Genomic DNA, 22,225 nt, shown 5'->3' with positions numbered 1-22,225 from the left:
GGCTTTATGATTGTCCAAATGATGTGGTGTAGATTGAGAAGAGAAGGGGTCCAAGCACTGATCCCTGAGGAACACCAATGGTTAGAAATGAACACTTGGAAATGAACAGGCTTGTTCATGTATTGAGTGGTTTGGCAAATGGGCCAACAGTATATTTGAAGACATTAAGTACATTAACACTGCACCACCTCTTGTGTTGCTGTGTTGATAATAAGGCGTTTCTGTCAAATCTCAACCCATTATCGTTTGCCTGAATGAGCTGTTTAAAAAACAAAATTAGTGGCTTAACACACAAATCTATTTGTTTATACAATCTCGGTTCAGAGGATTTACATTTTAAAAGCAAACATTACAAATATGCTAATCCTGCTCCATAATCCCACAAAGTTCACCGTGCTTACTGTATTCTTGAACTAATTGCTCAGGTTTGGCATTCAATGTGCTGATAAACATTTATTGACAAACAAATCAAACAATTACAGGTGAATAAACAGATGAAATGGGAATGTTTTCACTGGAATCATGTTCACCTGCGACTAGAATTTAGATATCACTTTCTTCCGCAGTAAGGCTGTTATGGTACTCTGACAATCTGCCAGATCAATCCTTCTGGCACTAAAACAGCCTATAATAATCCTTTCAAATTTGCTCGATATGCTGATATTTAGTATGTTTTTGATGCCAATTTAGGTTCTGCTTTTCTTTTAAAATATTTATGGTAAAACCATTCTGGAACTGGTGTATTAATGATATGGAATGACATACATTAGCTGGCATTGTCCCCTGCTCCAGCAACATAAAAATCATTTTTATAAATCAACTCAACTAATCTGTCTGCAGACTTAAATGTCAGCAGAGATAAATCACTTGTACATTTATTCAAACATACATCCTTTGCAACGCCATTAAATTCACAGATTACGGAGTCAAAAAAGGCAAATATATTTTTTTCTTTTAATATTTCAAATGGTTGCATTGAAGATTAGGAAACTGAGAGGTGGAAGAAAGTTCTCTCCACAGTGTAATAGGTACAAAAAAAGGCAATGATAATGTTTATGTGGTTCCAGCTCTGATCTACATTTCTAGTGTCAAAAACAAGTCAAAAGTTCATTAAAAGCTTCCCTCAGATTAAGACTTAAAATATCTAAGCATGAATAAGAGAGGTTAAGTTTGGTTTGTTAAGACTTAAGAGCAGAATTAGAATGTTAACAGTCTTTCAATTTCTTTGTATGTGGTACTTTCTGTCACTCTGGTCGTGGAATCAGGCCGTTTTTCTCGGGTTGGAAGAAGTGTTCCACGATTGCATCAACCAAGTTATCCAATTCACTCGTCAACTGGTTAAGATCACTAAGAGAAAGAAAAAGAGCTTGTTTATGCATGATAAGAGTTATTTAGCAAGCAATATTATTAAGTTATTTACTAAAAGCCAAGGCTATGATTCTTTGTCTTTTTTTTTTTTTTTGTAATAAAAACTTCTGCACAACATACATAATCTTATTGGTGAAGTATGTAATTTCTGCGCCACTAGTGGCACCAAATGGAATTTCAAAAATAACGTTTGTTTCCAAACATTGGGAAACGCACCAAAGCCATATAAAAGTGATCTCAAGGAAACAAGACAAAAAAATAAAAGCGTCTGCCAAATGCGTTAAGTATAATAATGCACTGCAATTCCATTTGGTGCTACTAGTGGCACAGAAATGACATACCTCACCTTTCATTTCTATAAACAGGCCTATAGTGATAGTGTGAAATAAACAAGCTCTAAAACCTGTTTCCTGGTGCAGCACAGAGCTCGGTGTAATATTTGATTTTGGGCTCTGTGCCGCTGGTCCTCATTGTAGCCACGCCCCCATTTGCAAAGGTAAAGGTGATCATTTGACTGCTCTTACTGGTGGGCAGATCCTATGAGCCACAGTGAAAGACAGATAAATGGTAAAAATATAAGAAAACGTACTCAAATCCACTATCACAACACTCCTAATCAATACGGTGCTACTCACAGCCTTGTTGTTGGGCCGGTTGCTGTCATAGCCGGTGGTCAGGTCTCTCACTGCTGTGACAGCAAAGCCTCCACACACTTTAGGGTAGGAATTTTCCCCAGTGTAGTTTCGAAGTCGCTCAAACAACTGCTTAATGGTGTCTTGGTTGTGACAGATAAAATAGGAATTCTTGGTAATGTGGTAGCCGTACCTAACAAACAGAGCGATAACGTGAAACACTTTCTAATTTAGTGTTTATGCTATAGATTATCAACAAGCTACAGTAGAGGATTTATTTAAGGCGGCAACTACAAATTAGTATTGTCTAGAAAATGTTTGATGACATACTCCTCATAAATGGATGTGAGTTGCTGGGACAGGGTTACATTTTTAGCAGCCAGGTAGGAGATGAACTCTCCAGAAATGGCAGCTGCACTCACACCATCTTTGTCCAAAACTGCAGGACAACACATGTAACCTAAAACAAGAAATGCAACCAAAGACAAATGTAAACAATTCTGAAGCGTAACTTTTTGTAGCTGAATCCTCTCTTTAACATGCCGAAAGGGAGCTTGACGACACTGTGTATCTGGATATTTGCCAGGTTATAGCACTTTTCTCCATTAATTAATTTTTATAATTTATAATTGTATTTATTTATCACACATTATACATTTGCACATATACAGTGAAATTCTTTTTTTCACATATCCCATCCAAGCTGGGGTCAGAGTGCAGGGTCAGCCATGATACAGCGCCCCTGGAGCAGATAGGGTCAAGGGCCTTGCTCAAGGGCCCAACAGTGGCATCTTGGCGGTGCTGAGGCTTGAACCCCTGACCTTCTGATCAGTAACCCAGAGCCTTAACCGCTGAGCCACCACTGCTCAATCTATAGCCATGTTTGACAGAAAATTTACAGAAACACTTTGAATAAAATTAAGTTTACTGCCTACTTTCCATGGTAATAGCGCAAAGTTAATAATGTATTTAAATTAATTTAAATACTCTGTGCTATTTCACCGCTGATTGCTCCTGCTTAAACTAGATTGTGGGTGGTTAGTGAATAAGATGAAGATTTTTGCACTGAAATACGGTTTAGTGAATTTTCTGCTGTGTGTTAACACATTATGACTAAGTGTGATGGAGAACCATCTAAATCAAACAGCAACTAATTAGTGCTATATATAGCTTTTATAGATATGTCACTGTGGTCAGATCACTGAGAGCACAGAGAAACAAAATGCCCTTCAAGTGGGCTCTGTTTCCCTTTATGCAACTGTTGCCACATGACTGAAAGGTACATGACTGAAATTATGCCCTTGCAGTCATCAGTTAAGAGCAGAATGTACGGATCTTGCAGGAAACTTCAGCATGTACATAATTAAACTTAAAGGCATAGTTCACCCAAAAATGCAAACTCTGTCATCATTTACTCAGCCTCATGTTGTGTCAAACCCGTAAGATTTTCTTTCTTCCGTGGAACACAAAAGGAGACGTTAGGCATAATGTTACTCTTAGTCACCATTCACTTTCATTGTATGGAAAAAAGAGCAGGGTTCTTTCTCTTCCACAGCAGAAAGAAAGTCATTTAGGTATGGAACGACATAATGTTGAAGATATGATGACAGAACAGTAATTTTTGGGTGATCTTTCCCTTTTATGAGAAATCATATGACAGTGATGATTTTAACCTGCATTTGCCTTGGTGAAGTACAAAAAACTGTTCCTTAGATACTGTATGTTATCCAATCCTTCAATCAGACAAGGAAGTCTAGCTGCTGACAGTATGCACTGGTGCGATAATTGTAAAGTGACAGAGATGACTAAGATTAGTTGTTATTTAGCATAATCCTTTTACCCATATACTATAGCGCAAATGCACATACATTTGTATGTATGTTTAGAGCTTTGTGGTGTGTGAATGTAAGTATACCAATGGCTTCTTCAAAGGCAAACAGAACAGTCTTTCCCTGATCCATCAGTTCTCTGGCTCTGTTCCCCATCCATTTAAAGCCTGTTAGTGTCTCCTGGATACAACGAGAGAAAGACAAACAGACAACCAATTAGAGCAAGAGAGAGATCAAAGTGTGTCTTAATTTGGGAAACACACTGAATATAGTATAATCTATGCTAAGATGAGGCTTATAAAAAGGTTTCCTCCTTTTTTGACCAATGGATTTACATGACTTTTCTAATTGTTTGTTACTTGATAAGGATTTTTAACATTACTATAGAGAGATTGCACTCAAATAGAGCAATTTCTCCTGAATTAAATATTTTAGAGCTTAGCAATGCAAGGAAAATGTCTATGTTAACGTCTATGTCACCCCCAGCGCGAATTAGATGCAAGGCCGAGGACTGGAGCACGCATTTTGGCCAATGGAAAGGATACCGGGCCACTATTCCCCTCATGCACCGAGGCCCAGGGAAGCCAGGCCACACAAGAGCCACTGCCTGACCCTGCCCACTAGCACCTGGACCTTACCCTCTCTGCACTACCCTTCCTGCACATATCCCCATGCACCGCAAGGACGTCAGATTCCCCTTTGTTTTGGGCACTTTCTCCTTTGGACACTTTATTCCCCTTTTTCTGTTGGTATTATTTTAAATAAACGCCTCTCCGAGGCCTGACGCCACACCCACTGTGTCTGTGTCTTGCTCACCCCGCCACAAACCTGCACTGGGTAACGAGCTGGTTCCTCGCCTTGAAAGAAACACCATCAACGAAAAGGCCCCACTTCAAAACGTAGAGCCGCCTCGTCGAAGATGGTATCGAGCACAGGCTGCGACAACCCCTGAGTGTCTGATGAGCCCTGTTCAAGGGCCGAGATGGAGTCTCCACAGCTCCGGCTGGGGATACTAGATTGTGCCTCAAGCTTGCGAGAGCAGATCTCTCCTCAAGTGAATTTTCCACAGAGGAGCATCCAGCAACTCTACCAGCTTACCCAGCTATTAATTGCAGTTGGGCTACTCCGGCGCAATCAACAGCACAGTTTTCCTTTCATCCCGAACCTTGCACAACACTTGGTGTAGCAAGCAGACAGGAGGGAATGCATACGTGTGTATCACTGGCCATGTATGAACTAGGGCATTCATGCCCATTGGAGCTTGATTCATAGAGAACCAAAGGCTACAATGCTTAGTCTCCCAGGAGGCATACAGGTCCACCTCGGCTTTCCCAAATACCTCCCAAATCCTCTGAACTGTCTGAGGAAGTTTCCATTCCCTTGGTCTGACTCCCTGAGGCGAGAGAAAGTCTGCCCTGCAGTTCAGGTGACCGGAGATGTGCACTGCACGTAAAGACAGTTGATGATTCTCTATACAAAGAAGAACACAAATATCTAGAGCCAGCCTCAGATGTGAATGTATTGCCCATTGGCGTTTTTTGCACGCTACAACCTCTGCACTATCCAAACAGACCAGAAGGTGAAAACCTTGCATGTCTGCCTGAAGGCATCCAGAGCCATGATGACTGCAAGCAGCTCTAGGCAATTTATATGCCACGAGGCTCGCACACCTGTCCAGGTGCCTAAAGCTGGACAACCATCGCACAGGGCACCCAGCCCAAGCTGGATGCATCCGTTGTGATAATTTTGCATCTGACCACTTGGCACAGCGCAACAACCTTCTGATAAATCAAAAGTGTTCTCAAAGTAGCCATAAGCGACTCCGTTGACCCATATGATATGACACCCACGAGCTGACCCAGCACTGGCGAGGTCTCATGTGCAGTATTCCCGGAGGGGTGACGGCGACCAACATGGCCATTAATACCAACAACCACTGGAACTTTCCCAGCAGCAAAGCTACTCTCAGCTTGAACATTGTCAAGCACTGAAGAATAAACTGAATGCTAGCGTCGGACAGACGTGCTGACATGTTCAAAGAGTCGAGTTTTATTCCTAAGAAGGAAACCTGCCGACTGGCACCAGGATACTCTTAGCCCAGTTGACTGTGAGACCCAAATGCTCCAAGTGCGTAAGCAACAGATGCCTGTGCTTGCATGCCAACTCCTCCGATTGGGCTAACAGCAGCCAGTCATCCAGGTGGTAAAATACATGGACACCACTCAGCTTTGGCTGAGTCAGTGCCATATCAACACATTTGGTAAATGTGCGAGGAGCTAGGGACAGGTAGAAGGGAAGGACCTTGCTAACTGAAATGCTGCACCCTTGAAGACAAATCTCAAGAATGGCCTGTGGTGAGGGTCTATTTCTACAGGAAAGTACGGCTTTAAGACTTAAGACAAAATCTGTCTCTGAGTAACCAATCTGAATGTAGACTTTTGGAGTGTCCGATTCAAACACATCAGTCCAGTATGGGTCACAGCCTTCCATCTTCCTTTGCGACAAGAAAATAACAACTGAAAAAGCCTTCCTGCATGTTGCATGCCGGCACGTTCTTGTCAAGTACAGACTGCACCTCTTGGTGTAAAATCGCTGCTTCCCCAAATGATGCAGTTGAGGACAGGACACCGTTGCAGCAAGGTGACCGATCCACAAACTGAAGCACGCAGCCAGATGCGACCATGCTCAGTACCGAGCAGGAGACCCCAGGCAGACTGCATCATGCAACCACGTACCAAGCCAGCGGGCACAGGGGCCCTTTCTGACTGCTAACGTAAACACATCACCCACCCTCAGGGGCGGCTGTTTAATGTGACTGAGCCGTTCAAGTTAGCAAGCCTCGTGCAAATGCAATGAGGTCTTTTGTGTGCAGTAAAAATAGCCATGAGATGTTGAGTCATTCCTGGCCCACATAGATAGGGAAAGAGAGACCGCTGTCCTGGGAACGTGGAAGAAACTGCTCCAAAAGGCTTAACCAGCATGCATGCCTGCATACGCAATTATTTTTGTTGAACTTGAACACGGAAAACTTGTTCTCGGCTTGCAGTGGTGGGGAAAGCGAGAGGGATGCATTAGGGACACAAAAGTGTTTTTCACCTGGGCCCTCTCGAGGGCCAGAAGAAAACACTGTTTACGCCTTAAATCACTGTGTTGCGACATGGCAGTCTTCTGGCTCATTGTTAACAACAGCGAAGACGTGCTATTAAGTGACCAGTGTCAAGGCATTCACGGCCCGCAACAGCAGGGAAAGCGAGAGGTCTGCTAGGCGACATGAAGGCACCTTAAATCTTTGTGATGTGACATGGTGGTTTTCTGGCATTGTGCCCACAACAGTAAAAACAGGCAGAAACCATCCTGTGTTACAGCGGAGGTGTTGCACTCCTGTTCCCCACTCACAACAGCGGGGAAAACAGAAAGCGACAAATTCAGCTAGGTGTGTCACTCCACGGACACGTGCATGTCAAGCGCCATCTGCCAGTAAAATTGCCGTGATTTAATACGGGCTTCAGATATTGTCACTCCTGGGAGGAGTTCCCATAGTGTCAGTTACTGATTCAGTGTCAGAGAGACCGATTTGGAAGGAACTATTCACTTTACAGGACTCAATAATAAGGATGGCCTGCTGGCCTGAGGACAGTGCGAAAGTTTGGGGCCAGTTGATGGAACTGTCACTTGCCCTATCAGGCCAGTACTGCATTAACATATGTTAGATGTAGTGACAATCACGTTAATGTGTTTTTAGGCTTTGCAAATGAGAACATTTGTTTTTCTCTGATATTAAACATTGTTGTAGCAAATTCCATTAAATTCTCACCAATTCTAGCTAGCTAACACACACAAGGTTTTGACAAATTAATGACAATGACTTAAGTGATAGTGATAATCTTGGAAGCAATAAACAAATCAGTAATGTTCAACACCATATGCCATTAGTAAAAATCTGAAGTAGTGGCCTGACTGGGCAAGCAGAAAATAATCCATATTAACCCCTGCTTTTAACAATTTCCATGACTTTTTCCATGTGTTTAAAAGTTTTAATTAACTTTCTCGACTTTTCCAGGACTAAAAAACACAACTTAACATTTTCTGATATTTCCAAGGTTTTCCATTACTGTGGGAACCCTGAAAAAAGAAAACCAGACATATAGAGGTGAGCCCTCATAGCAGACTCAGATAGACTTATAATGAAAGCCAATCTTACAATCAAATCAATATGAAAGTAACAAAGCTGGCAATCAATTGAAAAATGTCTAATTACTGTACATTATGGGGGTGAAAACTAGAGGTACCTCAAAGTGGAAGCCCTCTTTAACAGCAATGGCACGGAGGATTTTGGAGGAGACGGTGCTGGCAAGCATGTAGACATCCTTAATGGAGGCTTTTTCCTCTCCTTTTTGCTGCTTCCAACACTGGAAAATCCACCAGCCAAGCAAAGCACCCAACTCATTACCAGAGAATACCTTCCACTGCCCACTAAAGGAAGACAGAGGAAAAAAAATATTAACTTTAAAATACCAGACCAAATTTCTATTCACAATGATACACTGAATGCAAACACAGTGACAGGACAAAACCAAAGATAATAGCAATTCAAAATCTCCACACACTGACCTCTTTTGTTTCTCTGCAATAGCCAGTCGGTCAGCGTCAGGGTCATTTGCCAGAATCACATTTGCCCCCTCTTTTTCTGCGAGCACAAAGGACAGCGTCTACACACACATACATACATTCACAAACACACAAACAGATTGAATTTGCATGACTGTTCTTTAAGCATGACATGAGAAAAGCAAAAATATCACTGTGAAAATGTGGTAAAATTACTGCATTTCAAGATTTCATTTCAACAATATACGGGGTAAATGCGGGTAAATTGGGGCATTTTTGAAAGTCTCTCAATGTCAAAAATTGGCCCAATTTACCTGAATTTAGTTTATGTCTGTGTGTGAGTTGTGCTGTACCAGGACTCCCTCTCCTTCTTCGGGGTTGGGATATTTGACAGTGGGGAACTCCGGGTCAGGATCTTTCTGCTCTTCCACAGCATACGGAGGTCGAAGGTCAAAGGCTTTAAAAGCAGCCTGTACAAAAATATGGCCCACTCCATGAACTGACGTATGGACGATCTTCACCTCTGAACTCTTATTCAGGTCCCTATGAGAAGAAAAGAGAGTAAATTTTGCCTGGATATGAAAGAAATTCTCTGTGGACTAACGTTGTATCTCCCTCTATCTCTGTACATGCTAAACTTTTAAACAGAAAGAAACTGTATTTTTGAAAAATATGTTGTAAACATGTATATCAAACTTAGAAAAAAAGCTTCTTTCTTCTACACTTAGTGCTGGATGTACATTCACGGCACATCAACATGTTGAGCTCGTATGAGCAACCAAACAAGGCTAAGAACTTCTGATTTTACGTGATGGTGCATCCAAGAAGCTAGGTAGCAGCGCAACACAAACAAAACATTTTACTGAGTGCACCTTCAAAATATTAATGTTTAATATTAACTATAGGACGTAAACATATGGCAACAACTGCAGGACGGTGGGTGCACTACAAATCAAGTTTAGGAAAAAAATGTAAACCTCCATTGACAATGAGCAAAGATTAAAGGGTCAATCTTGGAATATTACATATTAAGAAACAATATTACATTGTTCAAATGAAGATTTTAACCCAGCCATAGCATGCATGCAGAAATTTCTTTGCGAATGTACCTGTGAAAGCAGTGCTGTTGTATGGTTTGATGGTATTCTCTATGTATGTCCTGGTATGGGTCTTTGAGGAGGGAACTCTGAAGAGCTCCATCTGTGTCCCATGATTCTGGCCACGGCTCAATGTTCTCTTCAATAGCAGCAGCAATGCCCTTATCATGAGGCGGAATGATCTGAGCTCCATTTGCCCAGTATACCTAAAACACACATACACACATTGTTAAATTAATCAGATCAATAAGATCTGAGTCAAAAAAAAATAAAATAATAATAATAATAATAATAATAATATATTTTATATATATATATATATATATATATGCTCGTAATTCAAATTATTTAGTTGGAGGGACAGATGATACCTTGTATCCATTGTCTTGTTTGGGGTTATGGGAGGCTGTTACCATGATCCCAGCACACAGTCCTAGATGTGATACAGTAAAAGGCTAAAAGAGGAGATACGAGAAAATAAGTTATTTCTGAACCTCAATTACGCTTTCAAAGAAGTCATTTCTATTTCATTAATTTATTTACTGACAGATTGCATATTTTGCCACTAAAGGTGTCTTCACAATGGCTAGTTAAGGCAGCTCTGAGGAACCTCCAGATTCACGGTTGAGTTGCAGAATAAAATCCTTATTTAAATGCTTAAATTAATCTTATGTATCCTTTGCAGAGAAAGCAATCACATGACACATTGCAATAAGCCAAAGTATTTCTAGCAAGTCAGTCCACTGTCGGCCATCTTTGGAACGCTCCCGGGAGGCTATTTCCAGTCATGACAGTGCAGCTCCTATCTACTTGAACGGAAGAACACTGAAATCTCAAAAACTGCTTGCCAAGCTTATGCTTAAACAACATATTTCAAATCAGCAGTAAAATCTGACAACACTGGTATCATAAATTGTGCTGCTTTACCTCACATTACGGCAAAAAGCGCAATTTTACGGCTTGTATAGCTAATGCGCATGTGCGTTCTCGAGTTGATTTACAGACGATGTCTGTATCTAACAGTACATGTAAGGCGGGACTTCCTTTCTACATCCGTTGACCATTGGCGCTTGAGCTCCTTGGTTGGGCGTTCCAATTTCTCCCATTCATTTTAACAGAAGTGGCCCCCTCTCTCAAAAATAAAGTCTCTGAACAAGCTCAGGGAAAAAAAATCATCATGATTTTTAATACTGAAAAGTATCGATAAAAACTGATAAATATAATAAAAAGTACTATTTTATCGAATGTTTGTGTATTTTTATCTTTTTTTTTTTTTTTTTAGAGTATTGCACTGTTAGCTTAGCAACGTGCTAACGCTAAACAAATGCTAAACTTTTAAATCAGTTGCTTACGAGATTCCATTTTAAGCTGATGTGTGAAATTTTTTCGATGTTAAAATACTTTCTCCTATCCCACCTTAATATGTAGAGATTTATTTATTTATTTATTTGGATTTTTCCCCTTTTTCTCCCAATTTGAAATGCCCAATTCCCAATGTGCTGTTAAGTCCTCGTGGTGGCGTAGTGATTCGCCTCAATCCGGGTGGCAGAGGACGAATCCCAGTTGCCTCCGCGTCTGAGATCATCAACCCGCGCATCTTATCATGTGGCTTGTTGAGTGTGTTGCCACGGAGACATAGCGCATGTGGAGGCTTCACGCCACCCACCGCGGCAACCACGCCCAACTCACCACGCTCTCCACTGAGAACGAACCACATTATAGCAATCACCAGGAGGTTACCCCATGTGACTCTACCCTCCCTAGCAACCGGGCCAATTTGGTTGCTTAGGAGACCTGGCTGGAGTCATTCAGTTCGTCCTGGGATTCGAACAAGCGAACTAGCGAGCCTTACCACTGAGCTACCCAGGCCCCCAATATGTAGCGATAACTATAAGCATGACATTAGCAGTTTGATTTCCATGAAAAGTCTAAACACTGTGGCTCTGCAGCGCTTTCCAAGATTGCTGTTTATTAAGCTACCCATCAAGCCTGACCAAAGTTTTTCGAGCAAGTCAGTCCACTGTCAGCCATCTTTGGAACACTCCTGGGAGGCTATTTCCCATCATGACATTCAGCTCCTATCTACTTGAATGGGGGGAACACCAAAATCTCAAAAACTGCTTGCCATGCTTATGTTTAAAGGGCATATTTCAAATCAGCAGTAAAATCTGACAACACTGCTTTCATAAATTGTGCTTCTGTACCTCATATAATGCTAAAATGTTCCTGGCTTGTATAGCTAATGCGCGAGCCCGTTCTCGAGTTGACTGACAGGCGATGTCTGTATCTAAAACATGATTGGCTCTTTTACTTGTAAGGCTGGACTTCCTTTCTACGTCTGTTGACCGTTGGCCACTAGAGTTCCTTGGTTGGGCGTTCCAATTTCCCCCATTCATTTTAATAGAAGTGGCCCATCTCTGTTAAATAGTCTCTGGCCTGACACTGCAACATCAGCTCAACTAATAACATGAGATTGGAGTCTGACTATCTGTTTTTTTTTCAACCAATGGCAGACAGGGTGTATTTGGAATTCTGCAATTCCGTTTGGTGACCGCATTGGCGCATAAATTACACAATTTCAACTTTAAATTAGAATGCTGCCTTAGGGGACGTTCAGACAGAACGTGATCATGTGCGACAAAAAAGCTAGACGCAACGCAATAAATAGGACAGAAGGCAGTTGTCTCGAGATGGTGACACATTTTTAAAAAGTTATTTTTAAGTTGACACAGCATCTAAAAAACATGGTGCTCCTGCACCAGACGTTGAAAAAACTGTGAGATGTTGCAAAATTCTCAAATAGGTTTATCCAGCACATGTTTAAAAAAATTACTTTAAATTATTATGAAAAACTATTAAAAAGAACAGCACAGAAGGATGCAAAAACGTGTTTGGTGTAAAGCCTATGTAACATTTACATTTATTCATTTGGCAGACACTTTTATCCAAAGCAACTTACAAAAGAGGAACACATAAGTGAATCATTTTAAGGAGACAGTGGTATGAAAAATGCCATTTTACAAAGTTTCACTAGCCTCAGAATAGCATTCAAAACAGATTAAAGTGCAACAAGGACATTTATTTTTTTATTTTTTTTGTGACTGGTTAAGTGCTCATGGAAAAGATGTGTTTTTAGCCATTTTTTGAAGACAGAAAGTGAGTCAGTTTCACGGCTGGAGTTGGGAAGGTCATTCCACCAACGTGGTATGATGAAGCCGAAAGTCCAGGAAACTGTTTTGGTGCCTCAGTGTTGGTACAACAAGACGACGTTCCTTAGCCGACCGCAGGCTTCTAGTGGGTGCGTAGCTCTGCAGAAATGATTTTAGGTATGCTGGAGCAGACCCAGTGACTGTTTTGTATGCCAGCATCAGAGCCTTGAACTTGATGCGTGCATCAACCGGCAGCCAGTGAAGAGAGACAAGGAGTGGTGTAACATGTGTAAGCAGTAGACAGCAAGACAGTTTACCAGGTTTTGGGAAAGAGACGCTATCTCAGGCGATTGTGAACCACTCAGTACCTTTTTAAGTTATATGCCACTTCAGATGTGACTTCTGTGCCACCTTTGTGGAATCATGATAGATCTAGGGAATCATCCTACCCATACAATTTTTAGTGCATTTAGAGCTAAATGCATGCTCAGTGTTTCAACTAGAGTCCACATGAATGTTCATTTTTTTCCAGTATGAAATCTTGTGTGTAAACAAGGTGGAAATACACATTATTGAGTCATAAAACAACACGTACACACACCGCATTTACCGTGAGGTGCGAGCTCTATTGGTGAATATGGCAATGTGGCTGCTCTCCTGAACGGTTAAAAGTGCTTCATGTTCAATGCCCATCCCACATCTGATTAACATAAACAGTCGCTTGCCTTACATGAATGCAAACATGTGCAACAAATCAGAATCTGTGCATTAGACTTTTGTCTTTGTCTAGGATTTGCTCAGCAAGAACAAAATATTAGAGGGAACAACATTGCATTGGACCTCATTGACTTTCATTGTATTGGCAAAAAACACTGAGACATTTTTCAAAATATCTTCTTTTTGTTCCAGAGAAGATTTAAATGCATACAGGTTTGGAGCAACATGAGGCTGTGTAAATGATAACAGAATTTTCATTTTTGGGTGAACTATCCCTTTCAGTTAGCCTATTGAAACTACCAGTTACATTTTTTAAATCAGCGTCTTGTGGATTAATAATCTATTTTACATTGTGTTTATAGGACATATAGCATAGTAAAGTCAATGTATTGGGGTACCAAGCAAATACCATGGTATATGAATAAGGTAATCATTGAGTATCATGGTATACTGTATATCGAAGTACAACAGCATTACCACATGTACCATCACTGTACCATGGTACTGCCATGTAAAAGAAACAAATAATTTTTTTAGGCTTTTTGCCTCTTTATTGAATAGCTTAGTGACAAGAAAAAAGGAAAGAGTAGGGGAATGGTCCAGACTCAAACCTGCATCCCCACGAGTACAAAGGTTTGAGTCTGGATCTGTCAGAAGCTAATATGCTAACACTGTGCCATGACTAGAGTAGAGTATGAGTAGAATTTAAGCAATATTCTCTCCGTCAGTACAGCAGATTCATACATACCACGTATGGAGTGGGCGTGATGTCACTGAACAGGTAGACTGGAACTCCTCGGCTGATCAATACAGAAGCAGCGAGGGAGGCAAATCTTTTACTGCTGCCACCACTTGGTGGGTGAGCACGAGCATCGAACCCTATCACCACTCCTTTCTGCTTGAGATCTGTAAAACACTGCTCAAGGTACTGACAGAAACCCTACCAGAAAAAAGTGGAACAGAGAGAGGAAGAGAGACAGTTAAATATCATTGTGTGCTGGTTTCATATCAGATGTACCTACTTTGAAAAGACAATGCCAGCTTACTTAAAAAAAAAAGATGGCTGGCAGACAGGCAGACAGGCAGACAGGCAGATAGACAGGCAGACAGACAGGCAGGCAGGCAGACAGACAGGCAGGCAGACAGACAGACAGGACCATGTATATAGGACAAAAGTTGCATAGGGAGGAAACAGAGTGTTCCAGAACAGTGATACATTTCACATTCTTGTTTTAACAAACCATCACCATCACACAGCACTGTTTTGACCAGCTGGGTATTATGTGCCCGGATACAGCTTGGCTTTTAGTCACCAAATCTCCAGTCTGGATATCCTGAGTCACTTCTTATTCAGGCCTCCTGAACACTTTTAATGATTCAGAATCTTCAAATTTTGACCAGTGAGATGATGTTCCAGCTAATGTGTGATTGATACAGTTTAGTAAGTCACCTGTGTTGTCTGTATGATGGTGAGGTCATTCATGCAGGACACTCCAGGTCCCATGGCGGCCCTTAGTCCCGCCGTGCCAAACTCCATACGGGCCCCAAAACACTTCTGCAGCTCTGACACGGCTCCCTCCTTAACCATGGCCCGCACGGCCGCAGATGTCTTTGGATTCTGTAAACAGAGAAAAGAGAAAAATAATCACAATAGTATGCATATGAAACCCCACAAGAATATTTCTACATGAACACAGCCTCTGTCTGTGTGCCCTGATTCATTTGATTAGTGATGAGTGATGTGTGTGTGTGTGTGTGTGTTCTACATGACTCTTGTTCATGATGTCACAACATGCTTTCACTCTCCTTATAACTGAGACTATGTGAGGCATCAGGGCTAAGGACTGCCTCTAGGCCCTTCATTACTGAAAAGACATGCATGACACCTGTGACCAGCACACTGTTCATCGCTACTCCAATATCTCCAATACAATAATATGTAATTCAGTCTGGGGCAAATTAATTAAGTAGTGATATCCATTCTAATTACATCAACTTATTTGCAATAAAAATAGGTCATAGGTCAAAGTCATTTCATTTCCAGCTTTACCTAATCAACTGCCTTCCACTTCTGCTTAAAAACAATAAATGTGTTTCATGCGCCCTAAGTATCGAATGCCAGTAAAGCACGGCACTCCACTTACTGTAATGACATTATACTGTAATGTATTGTAAGTGCATTTCTGGAACTGTCCATAGATATCATTGATTTACCATTTGTAACTATTTTTTTGACATTTTGAGATTATTAGTCAAATGTAGAGGATATTAGTACATAAGAGTGTCCTCTATCTGGAATATAGTGTCAATATGGCAGTCCAGAAACCCTGCGTGCCTTTCTGTCTGTTTTTTTATTGATTTTGAAGCATAGTGGTCATTTGCTTTGAGTTTACAGAGGTCATGCGCTTGTTCAGTCAAATCTGCCCATCCAAAACTTTGGCAATATTTAAACCTTCCCTCTCGCCACCACGTGATGATAAAAAAATAAAATGTAATAAAATAAATAAATAAATAAATCACAAATGACATCTATTTTAAACTCCACATTATTTCGGCTAGACAGCGATGAGAGACGTCACAGAGATTTTTACATTAGCTCAAACATTTATCCTCAAATTCTTCCTTGGTCTTTTATAGCTCTACACTATTACCGTATGCCTACAATGTTCTCATGTTGTTTCTATTATAGGTAGACGATATAAATGGAAAAATCTTTGCTGGTAGTTTTTATTAAATAAAACATATTATTCCGTCGTGTTCCTCTGTGTGTCAGCGCTAAATTATCCATATTTTTGTCCTTACTTCAATGCCTTTTTTTAATTTCTTTTTATTAGATATTCAGATGTTCTAAACTGAAGCAAGGGCAATGAAAAGAAAAATTTGACTATATGGAAACGTGCCCCATCAGCACATACACTGGTGGCCAAACGTTTGGAATAATTTACAGATTTTGCTGTTTCGGAAGGAAATTGGTACTTTAATTCACCAAAGTGGCATTCAACTGATCACAAAGTATAGTCAGGACATTACTGATGTAAAAAACAGCACCATCACTATTTGAAAAAAGTCATTTTTGATCAAATCTAGACAGCAGCCATCACTCCAACACCTTATCCTTGAGAAATCATGATAAATTGATCATTTGGTACTAGAAAATCACTTGCCATTATATCAAACACTGCTGAAATCTATTTGGTTCATTAAATGAAGCATAACATTGTCTTTGTGTTTGTTTTTGAGTTGCCACAGTATGCAATAGACTGGCATGTCTTAAGGTCAATATTAGGTCAAAAATGGCAAAAAAGAAACAGCTTTCTCTAGAAACTCATCAGTCAATCATTGTTTTGAGGAATGAAGGCTATACAATGCTTGAAATTGCCAAAAAATTGAAGATTTCATACAAAGGTGTACACTACAGTCTTCAAAGACAAAGAACAACTGACTCTAACAAGGACAGAAAGAGATGTGGAAGGCCAGATGTACAACTAAACAAGAGGATAAGTACATCAGAGTCTCTAGTTTGAGAAATAGATGCCTCACATGTCCTCAGCTGACAGCTTCATTGAATTCTACCCGCTCAACACCAGTTTCATGTACAACAGTAAAGAGAAGACTCAGGGGTGCAGGCCTTATGGGAAGAATTGCAAAGAAAAAGCCACTTTTGAAACAGAAAAACAAAAAGAAAAGGTTAGAGTGGGCAAAGAAACACAGACATTGCACAACAGATAACTGGAAAAGAGTGTTCTGGATCTTAACCCCATTGAGCTTTTGTGGGATCAGCTAGACTGTAAGGTGTGTGAGAAGTGCCCGACAGGACAGCCACATCTATGGCAAGTGCTACAGGAAGTGTGGGGTGAAGTCATCTAAGTATCTAGACAAACTGACAGCTAGAATGACAAAGATCTGCAAAGCTGTCATCGCTGCACGTGGAGGATTTTTTGATGAGAACTCTTTGAAGTTTTTTAAGAAGTTCTGAACATTTTTTTTCAAATTGTAATAGTAATATTTCACGTTAATAATGTCCTGACTATACATTGTGATAAGTTGAATGCCAGAAAAGTACCAATTTCTTTCCATAAGAGCTTTTGTCCACCGTGTCTCTAACTTCATATCTTGTGAATAATAATAAACATTCAACCTCATCTGGTAATATGCATATACTGTATATATATATATATATATAATTCTTAATGTGATGAATATATAAGCTATAAAAGTTTCATTTGGTAAATAGCCTACTTAACTATAAAACACTGTAACAGAGACAAGTCTCTGTCATTTCAAAATAAGAGGCCCTTGTGCGTTTCAGGGATGAGGGCCCATATGTGACACGCAATAATCAATTGATAAATAAATCAATCAATTGAGAAATAGATAAATTGAGCAATCAATTATAAACATCATATGATAAATCAATATATCAATTGAGAAATCAATAAATCAATTGAGCAATCAATAATATACATGTGGATACATAGATAAAAAGAATCAACAATTTGATCATCAAAAAATAACCAATTAATAAGAACACAAATACATAAAAAAAAAATCAAAAATGCAATATTCAATTTAGCAATTTATAATTTATGATGAAATAGATTTTTTATTATTAATATGTGATTAAGGAGTGGTTGATAATTGCATTTTTAATTTGCCTATTGCCCTTTTATCGATTTCCCGCTGAGATGGGAGGGGGCGGAGTCTAATCTGATCTGAAGCTAATCTGAAGCTGTCATTGGTCAATGCTCGTTGATTGCACTGTTTTATGCCGTTTTCACATTATTAAAGTTTCAGCCGTCGAAGATGTCTGGTTTGTCTCGGCTTCTAAGAGAAACAGAGCGTCTGCAGCTCTACTACTACCTCATGTCACGGGGCCGCGGCAGGGCATAAATGAAGTGTGTTCGGTGCTAAGTGCTATCTACGCCCCGGAGCGCTTGCGATGTATGCAGCTCCATTGTGTTTTTCACGCTGCCTAAAGACAAGAAACAGTGAGATGGGGCAACCATTGTCATGATGTCTCGCTAATTGATGACCGCTGATACAGGAGTTCGTGCTGCATGTTCAGTCAGTACGGAGGGCCTAGAATCCGGACTCTCCAGTTGGTCAGCTGCTTCTCTTCAAAGCCGAGGCAACACCAGACATCTTCGACGGCTTAAACCCCGTTCACACTGTCAGCGATTTTGTCGCTGCGAGCGACAGGAGACCATTCATTTTCAATGAGAGCTTCTGTAACATCTGGGCAATGACAGCAGATTAGGCTCCGCCCCCTCCCATCTCAGCAGGAAATCGATGAAAGGGCAACAGATAATAGATAAAGCAATAGGCAAATTAAAAATGCAATTATCAATCGCGCCGTAATCACATATTAATCATACAAAAATCAATTTCATCATAATTTCTATAGTATAAATGGCTAAATTGAATATTGCATTTTTAATTTGTTTATGTATCTGTTTTTTATTAATTGCTTCTTTTTTGATGATCAATTTGTTGATTCTTTTTATCTATGTATCCACATGCATATAACTGATTGCTCAATTGATTTATTGATTTCTCAATTAATATATTGATTTATCAAATTATGTTTATAATTGATTGCTCAATTGATTTATCGATTTCTCAATTGATTGATTGATTTTTCAATTGATTACTGTGTGTCACATATCGGTATCGGCAAAATCCACTATCCAACGTTTCCTTTCATAACTCAACTGCTCCAGGTTACCAGCTGTTGTTTTTTATTTACAGCACTAAACATGTCACATCTTATATATTTAATAAGACAGGAGATTTCGCAACATATGTTTGATCTTACCTTGTCATACTTTAGCCACTGTTGCACAGCTTGGTCAAGATTACTGTCCCCTGTGCTTTCCAGGCCGTTCTCCATGACGATTTATCAATGAACTAAACGGCAATTTAATCGCTATACAAATAAGCGATCTCTTTCTGTTCCCTTAAACAAGCTTAAGAACGTTGAGAGTCGATTCTGGGTGAGTTTAGCGATTGTGTTTAATGACAGATGGTTTTAGACTGACTGAACGACGCTTCGTACATCCGGATTGTCAAACAGTGAATGGAATCAAGAGTGGGCGGGGTTTACTGTTCAGGGGGCGGGGTACGTCATTCGCTCACGCTATTGCGTAACAGGTAGCCCACTAGTTTTTGTCAACTTATTATATTATATTATATTAAATATATTATATTATATTATATTATATTATATTAAATATATTCTATGATATTATATTAAATATATGATATGATATTATATTAAATGTATTATATTATATTATATTATATTATATTATATTAAATAGATTATATGATATGATATTATATTAAATGTATTATATTATATTATATTATATTATATTATATTATATAGATCAGTCCTGTCAACCTTTACAAAACTGGTCAGAAGAAGACTCTGACAATTGATAAGAAAAAATAAAAACAAGCTATGCTGTAAGGTTATAGATTGCCGATTCATTGGATTGTATGAGATAACTTTATACACACATGTACGTGCTTATATGGGCCTGTAATATTTTCTTGGAGCTTGAAAATTAATATTAATGTCCCTCTGTATTATGTCTTTCCCAAAACAAACACTGTAAAATTCAAAGCTAAATTAAATGTTAGCAAACAGCAAACATGTAAAACAAGAATGTGTTGTGGGTGAACATAAAGAAGGCTCACTCTTGAACAAAAATAAGAACTAACTTCACTAGAATGCTGAATTGTTCTGTTCTGAATCTTGCCTGTTATGCCCCTTTTTGGAGTTCGCCCAACCCCTTCTAAAGTAGCCCCGCCCCTTATTGATTTACCCCGCCCACTTTTGGGGCTCTCCGGCCTGCAACTTTTATTCTATACAGCAGAGGGCGCCAAACTCCTGCTCTCTGTGACAAGCACTGTAGCAGTACCAAAGTGATTAGTGTGTGTCTGAAAGACTTTACATGTCGCATTACAGATTCTAAGTACACTGTATGTTGCAGATCTTCACTTAAAAAGAACTTGACTTTGTGAGTTGCTGCAAAGATCACAATCAGCACTATTTAATATGTAAAATATGCACGTTTATAGTTCATTGTATCTATAAAATACATACAATACACACAAAAATGCAAGATATAGAATTCCAAGTGGACATTGTAATATTATTTAAGGAAATCATATTTTGCAAGCTCTAGTGCAGCAAATGCTACATGTAGTGTGAGTAGAACAGAGTATAAACATTGTATATTTTAAATATTAAAAATATGTGTGGGAAAGGGTACATGGGGAAACAGTTGATAATAATCATTAGCCCTGCAGCAGATACTAATTTGCATATAATAATGAAACATATGTACATTTAGAAATTAGAACCTCACCTTATATGGTTTTCCCTCATCTTACACCTGAGCAAACACATCCTCCACATCTCTGTTTCCCCAGCTAAATCAGCATTGTCAAGACCAGAGTGGTGCCTGCTACTTTCCTGTCCTTCATCGACATCAACAATTCTTTTATACTACCAAGAGTGTGTGAGCCATTTATTTTCAATGTCATACATGCAGATGCTTCTAGAGAACTACAAGGTACAAAAGGTACAGTGCAGGAGCTGAACTGCAGTGTACAATTCAAGAGACCAAGTTCAAGAGTAAAATAAATGTGAATGTAGAACCTTGAGTAGAGGAGAGTGGGGTAAGATGAGCCAGATGGGCCTTTTCCAACCTTTTAAACAGTACATATGTTGTCTCCAGGGTTACGGAATACATGTAACGGGATTATATATTTAAAATACAAAATATAAGTAACTGTATTCCATTACAGTTACAATTTAAATCATTGGTAATTAGAATACAGTTACATTCAAAAAGTATTTTGATTACTGAAGAGATTACTTTGCATTTTATTGTCATTTGTTTAGTTTAATATTTAGTCCTTTCAGATGGAAAACATTTATACATATAAATGATGTGATCCAAAGTGCATTTGAACAGCGGTGAAACACTTTCTTATGATGTGTTACATTCATACGAGCAGACAGAGAAGTAAGTTTGGAGTAAGTTTGGAGCAGAAGAAATAGAAATAAACCTTGTGTAAATTGTCAGCTTTACGCTAAGCTAAAATGCTATTTCTAGCCATTTTACATGCACACATTACCAGGCACGATCATATTTTTTATCAAGTAAATTCACGTTGGATCATAATTTCTTTTTTTCTAGTAAGACCTTTGATATTAGGGCAAAAATTGTATTCTTGATAATAATTTTTGTATTGTTTTCCTGTAAAAATATCTAAAAATCCTTAAAACAAGATCAGTTAGATTGATCTTGTTTTAGAAACAACACTGCATAAGATATTTCGGTTTTTCAGAGAATGTATTTTTAACATGTGTATTTTGTCTTACTGCACTGGCAGAGTTTTTATAGTCAAAACAAGTGAAAAAATCTACCAGTGCTGAAGAAGTAATCCAAAGTATTTAGAATACGTTACTGACCTTGAGTAATCTAACAGAATACATTACAAATTACATTTTACAGCATGTATTCTATAATCTGTAGTGGAATACATTTCAAAAGTAACCCTCCCAACCCTGCTTGTCTCCTAGACTGAGGTCAAATGAAAAGAACTAGCTTTAATTCAAAGTGTCAGTTATCACTTGATATTATAAAAATGAGTCTGTGACAGAAAGCCACAAGAGCAAAAAATACAAACATGCTCTTGGAAGGGCATGTTCTGGTGGTTGTGTGTCCACTTCATGTGTGCTAGAGAGCACATATTGGCAACCACCTCATGTTTACATCTGAACAGAGACTGGGTCAGATATGTGGCAC

General features: G+C 39.3%; 2 protein-coding genes and 1 pseudogene across 2 annotated transcripts in view; 2 read left to right on the top strand and 1 right to left on the bottom strand.

Moving 5' to 3' along the window:
- Positions 1-21,456, top strand: part of LOC127444521 (uncharacterized) — a 212,668-nt gene extending 191,212 nt beyond the window's left edge. Inside the window, exon 11 of the mRNA XM_051703916.1 lies at positions 21,328-21,456. Coding sequence (XP_051559876.1) covers positions 21,328-21,359 — 32 coding nt within the window. The 3' untranslated portion in view covers positions 21,360-21,456. The remainder of the gene's footprint in view (positions 1-21,327) is intronic.
- The window catches only part of LOC127445547 (high affinity choline transporter 1-like), a 54,180-nt pseudogene that overhangs the window by 23,251 nt on the left and 8,704 nt on the right, over positions 1-22,225 (top strand).
- LOC127444518 (phosphopentomutase-like) lies at positions 121-19,471 on the bottom strand. The gene is made up of 13 exons (XM_051703910.1): positions 19,216-19,471; positions 14,851-15,018; positions 14,149-14,340; positions 9,906-9,989; positions 9,547-9,740; positions 8,791-8,980; positions 8,441-8,538; positions 8,119-8,302; positions 3,916-4,009; positions 2,331-2,460; positions 2,004-2,193; positions 1,772-1,905; positions 121-1,347 (listed from the first exon to the last, which is right to left on the bottom strand). Exons 1-13 carry the CDS (start codon positions 19,288-19,290, stop codon positions 1,245-1,247), a joined length of 1,836 nt encoding a protein of 611 aa, XP_051559870.1. The 5' UTR covers positions 19,291-19,471; the 3' UTR covers positions 121-1,244.

Source organism: Myxocyprinus asiaticus, chromosome 8 (genome assembly GCF_019703515.2).
Source record: "Myxocyprinus asiaticus isolate MX2 ecotype Aquarium Trade chromosome 8, UBuf_Myxa_2, whole genome shotgun sequence".
NCBI lineage: Eukaryota > Metazoa > Chordata > Actinopteri > Cypriniformes > Catostomidae > Myxocyprinus > Myxocyprinus asiaticus.
The sequence above is the reverse complement of the archived record's forward strand: the minus strand, read 5'-3'. Positions and strand labels throughout refer to the sequence as shown.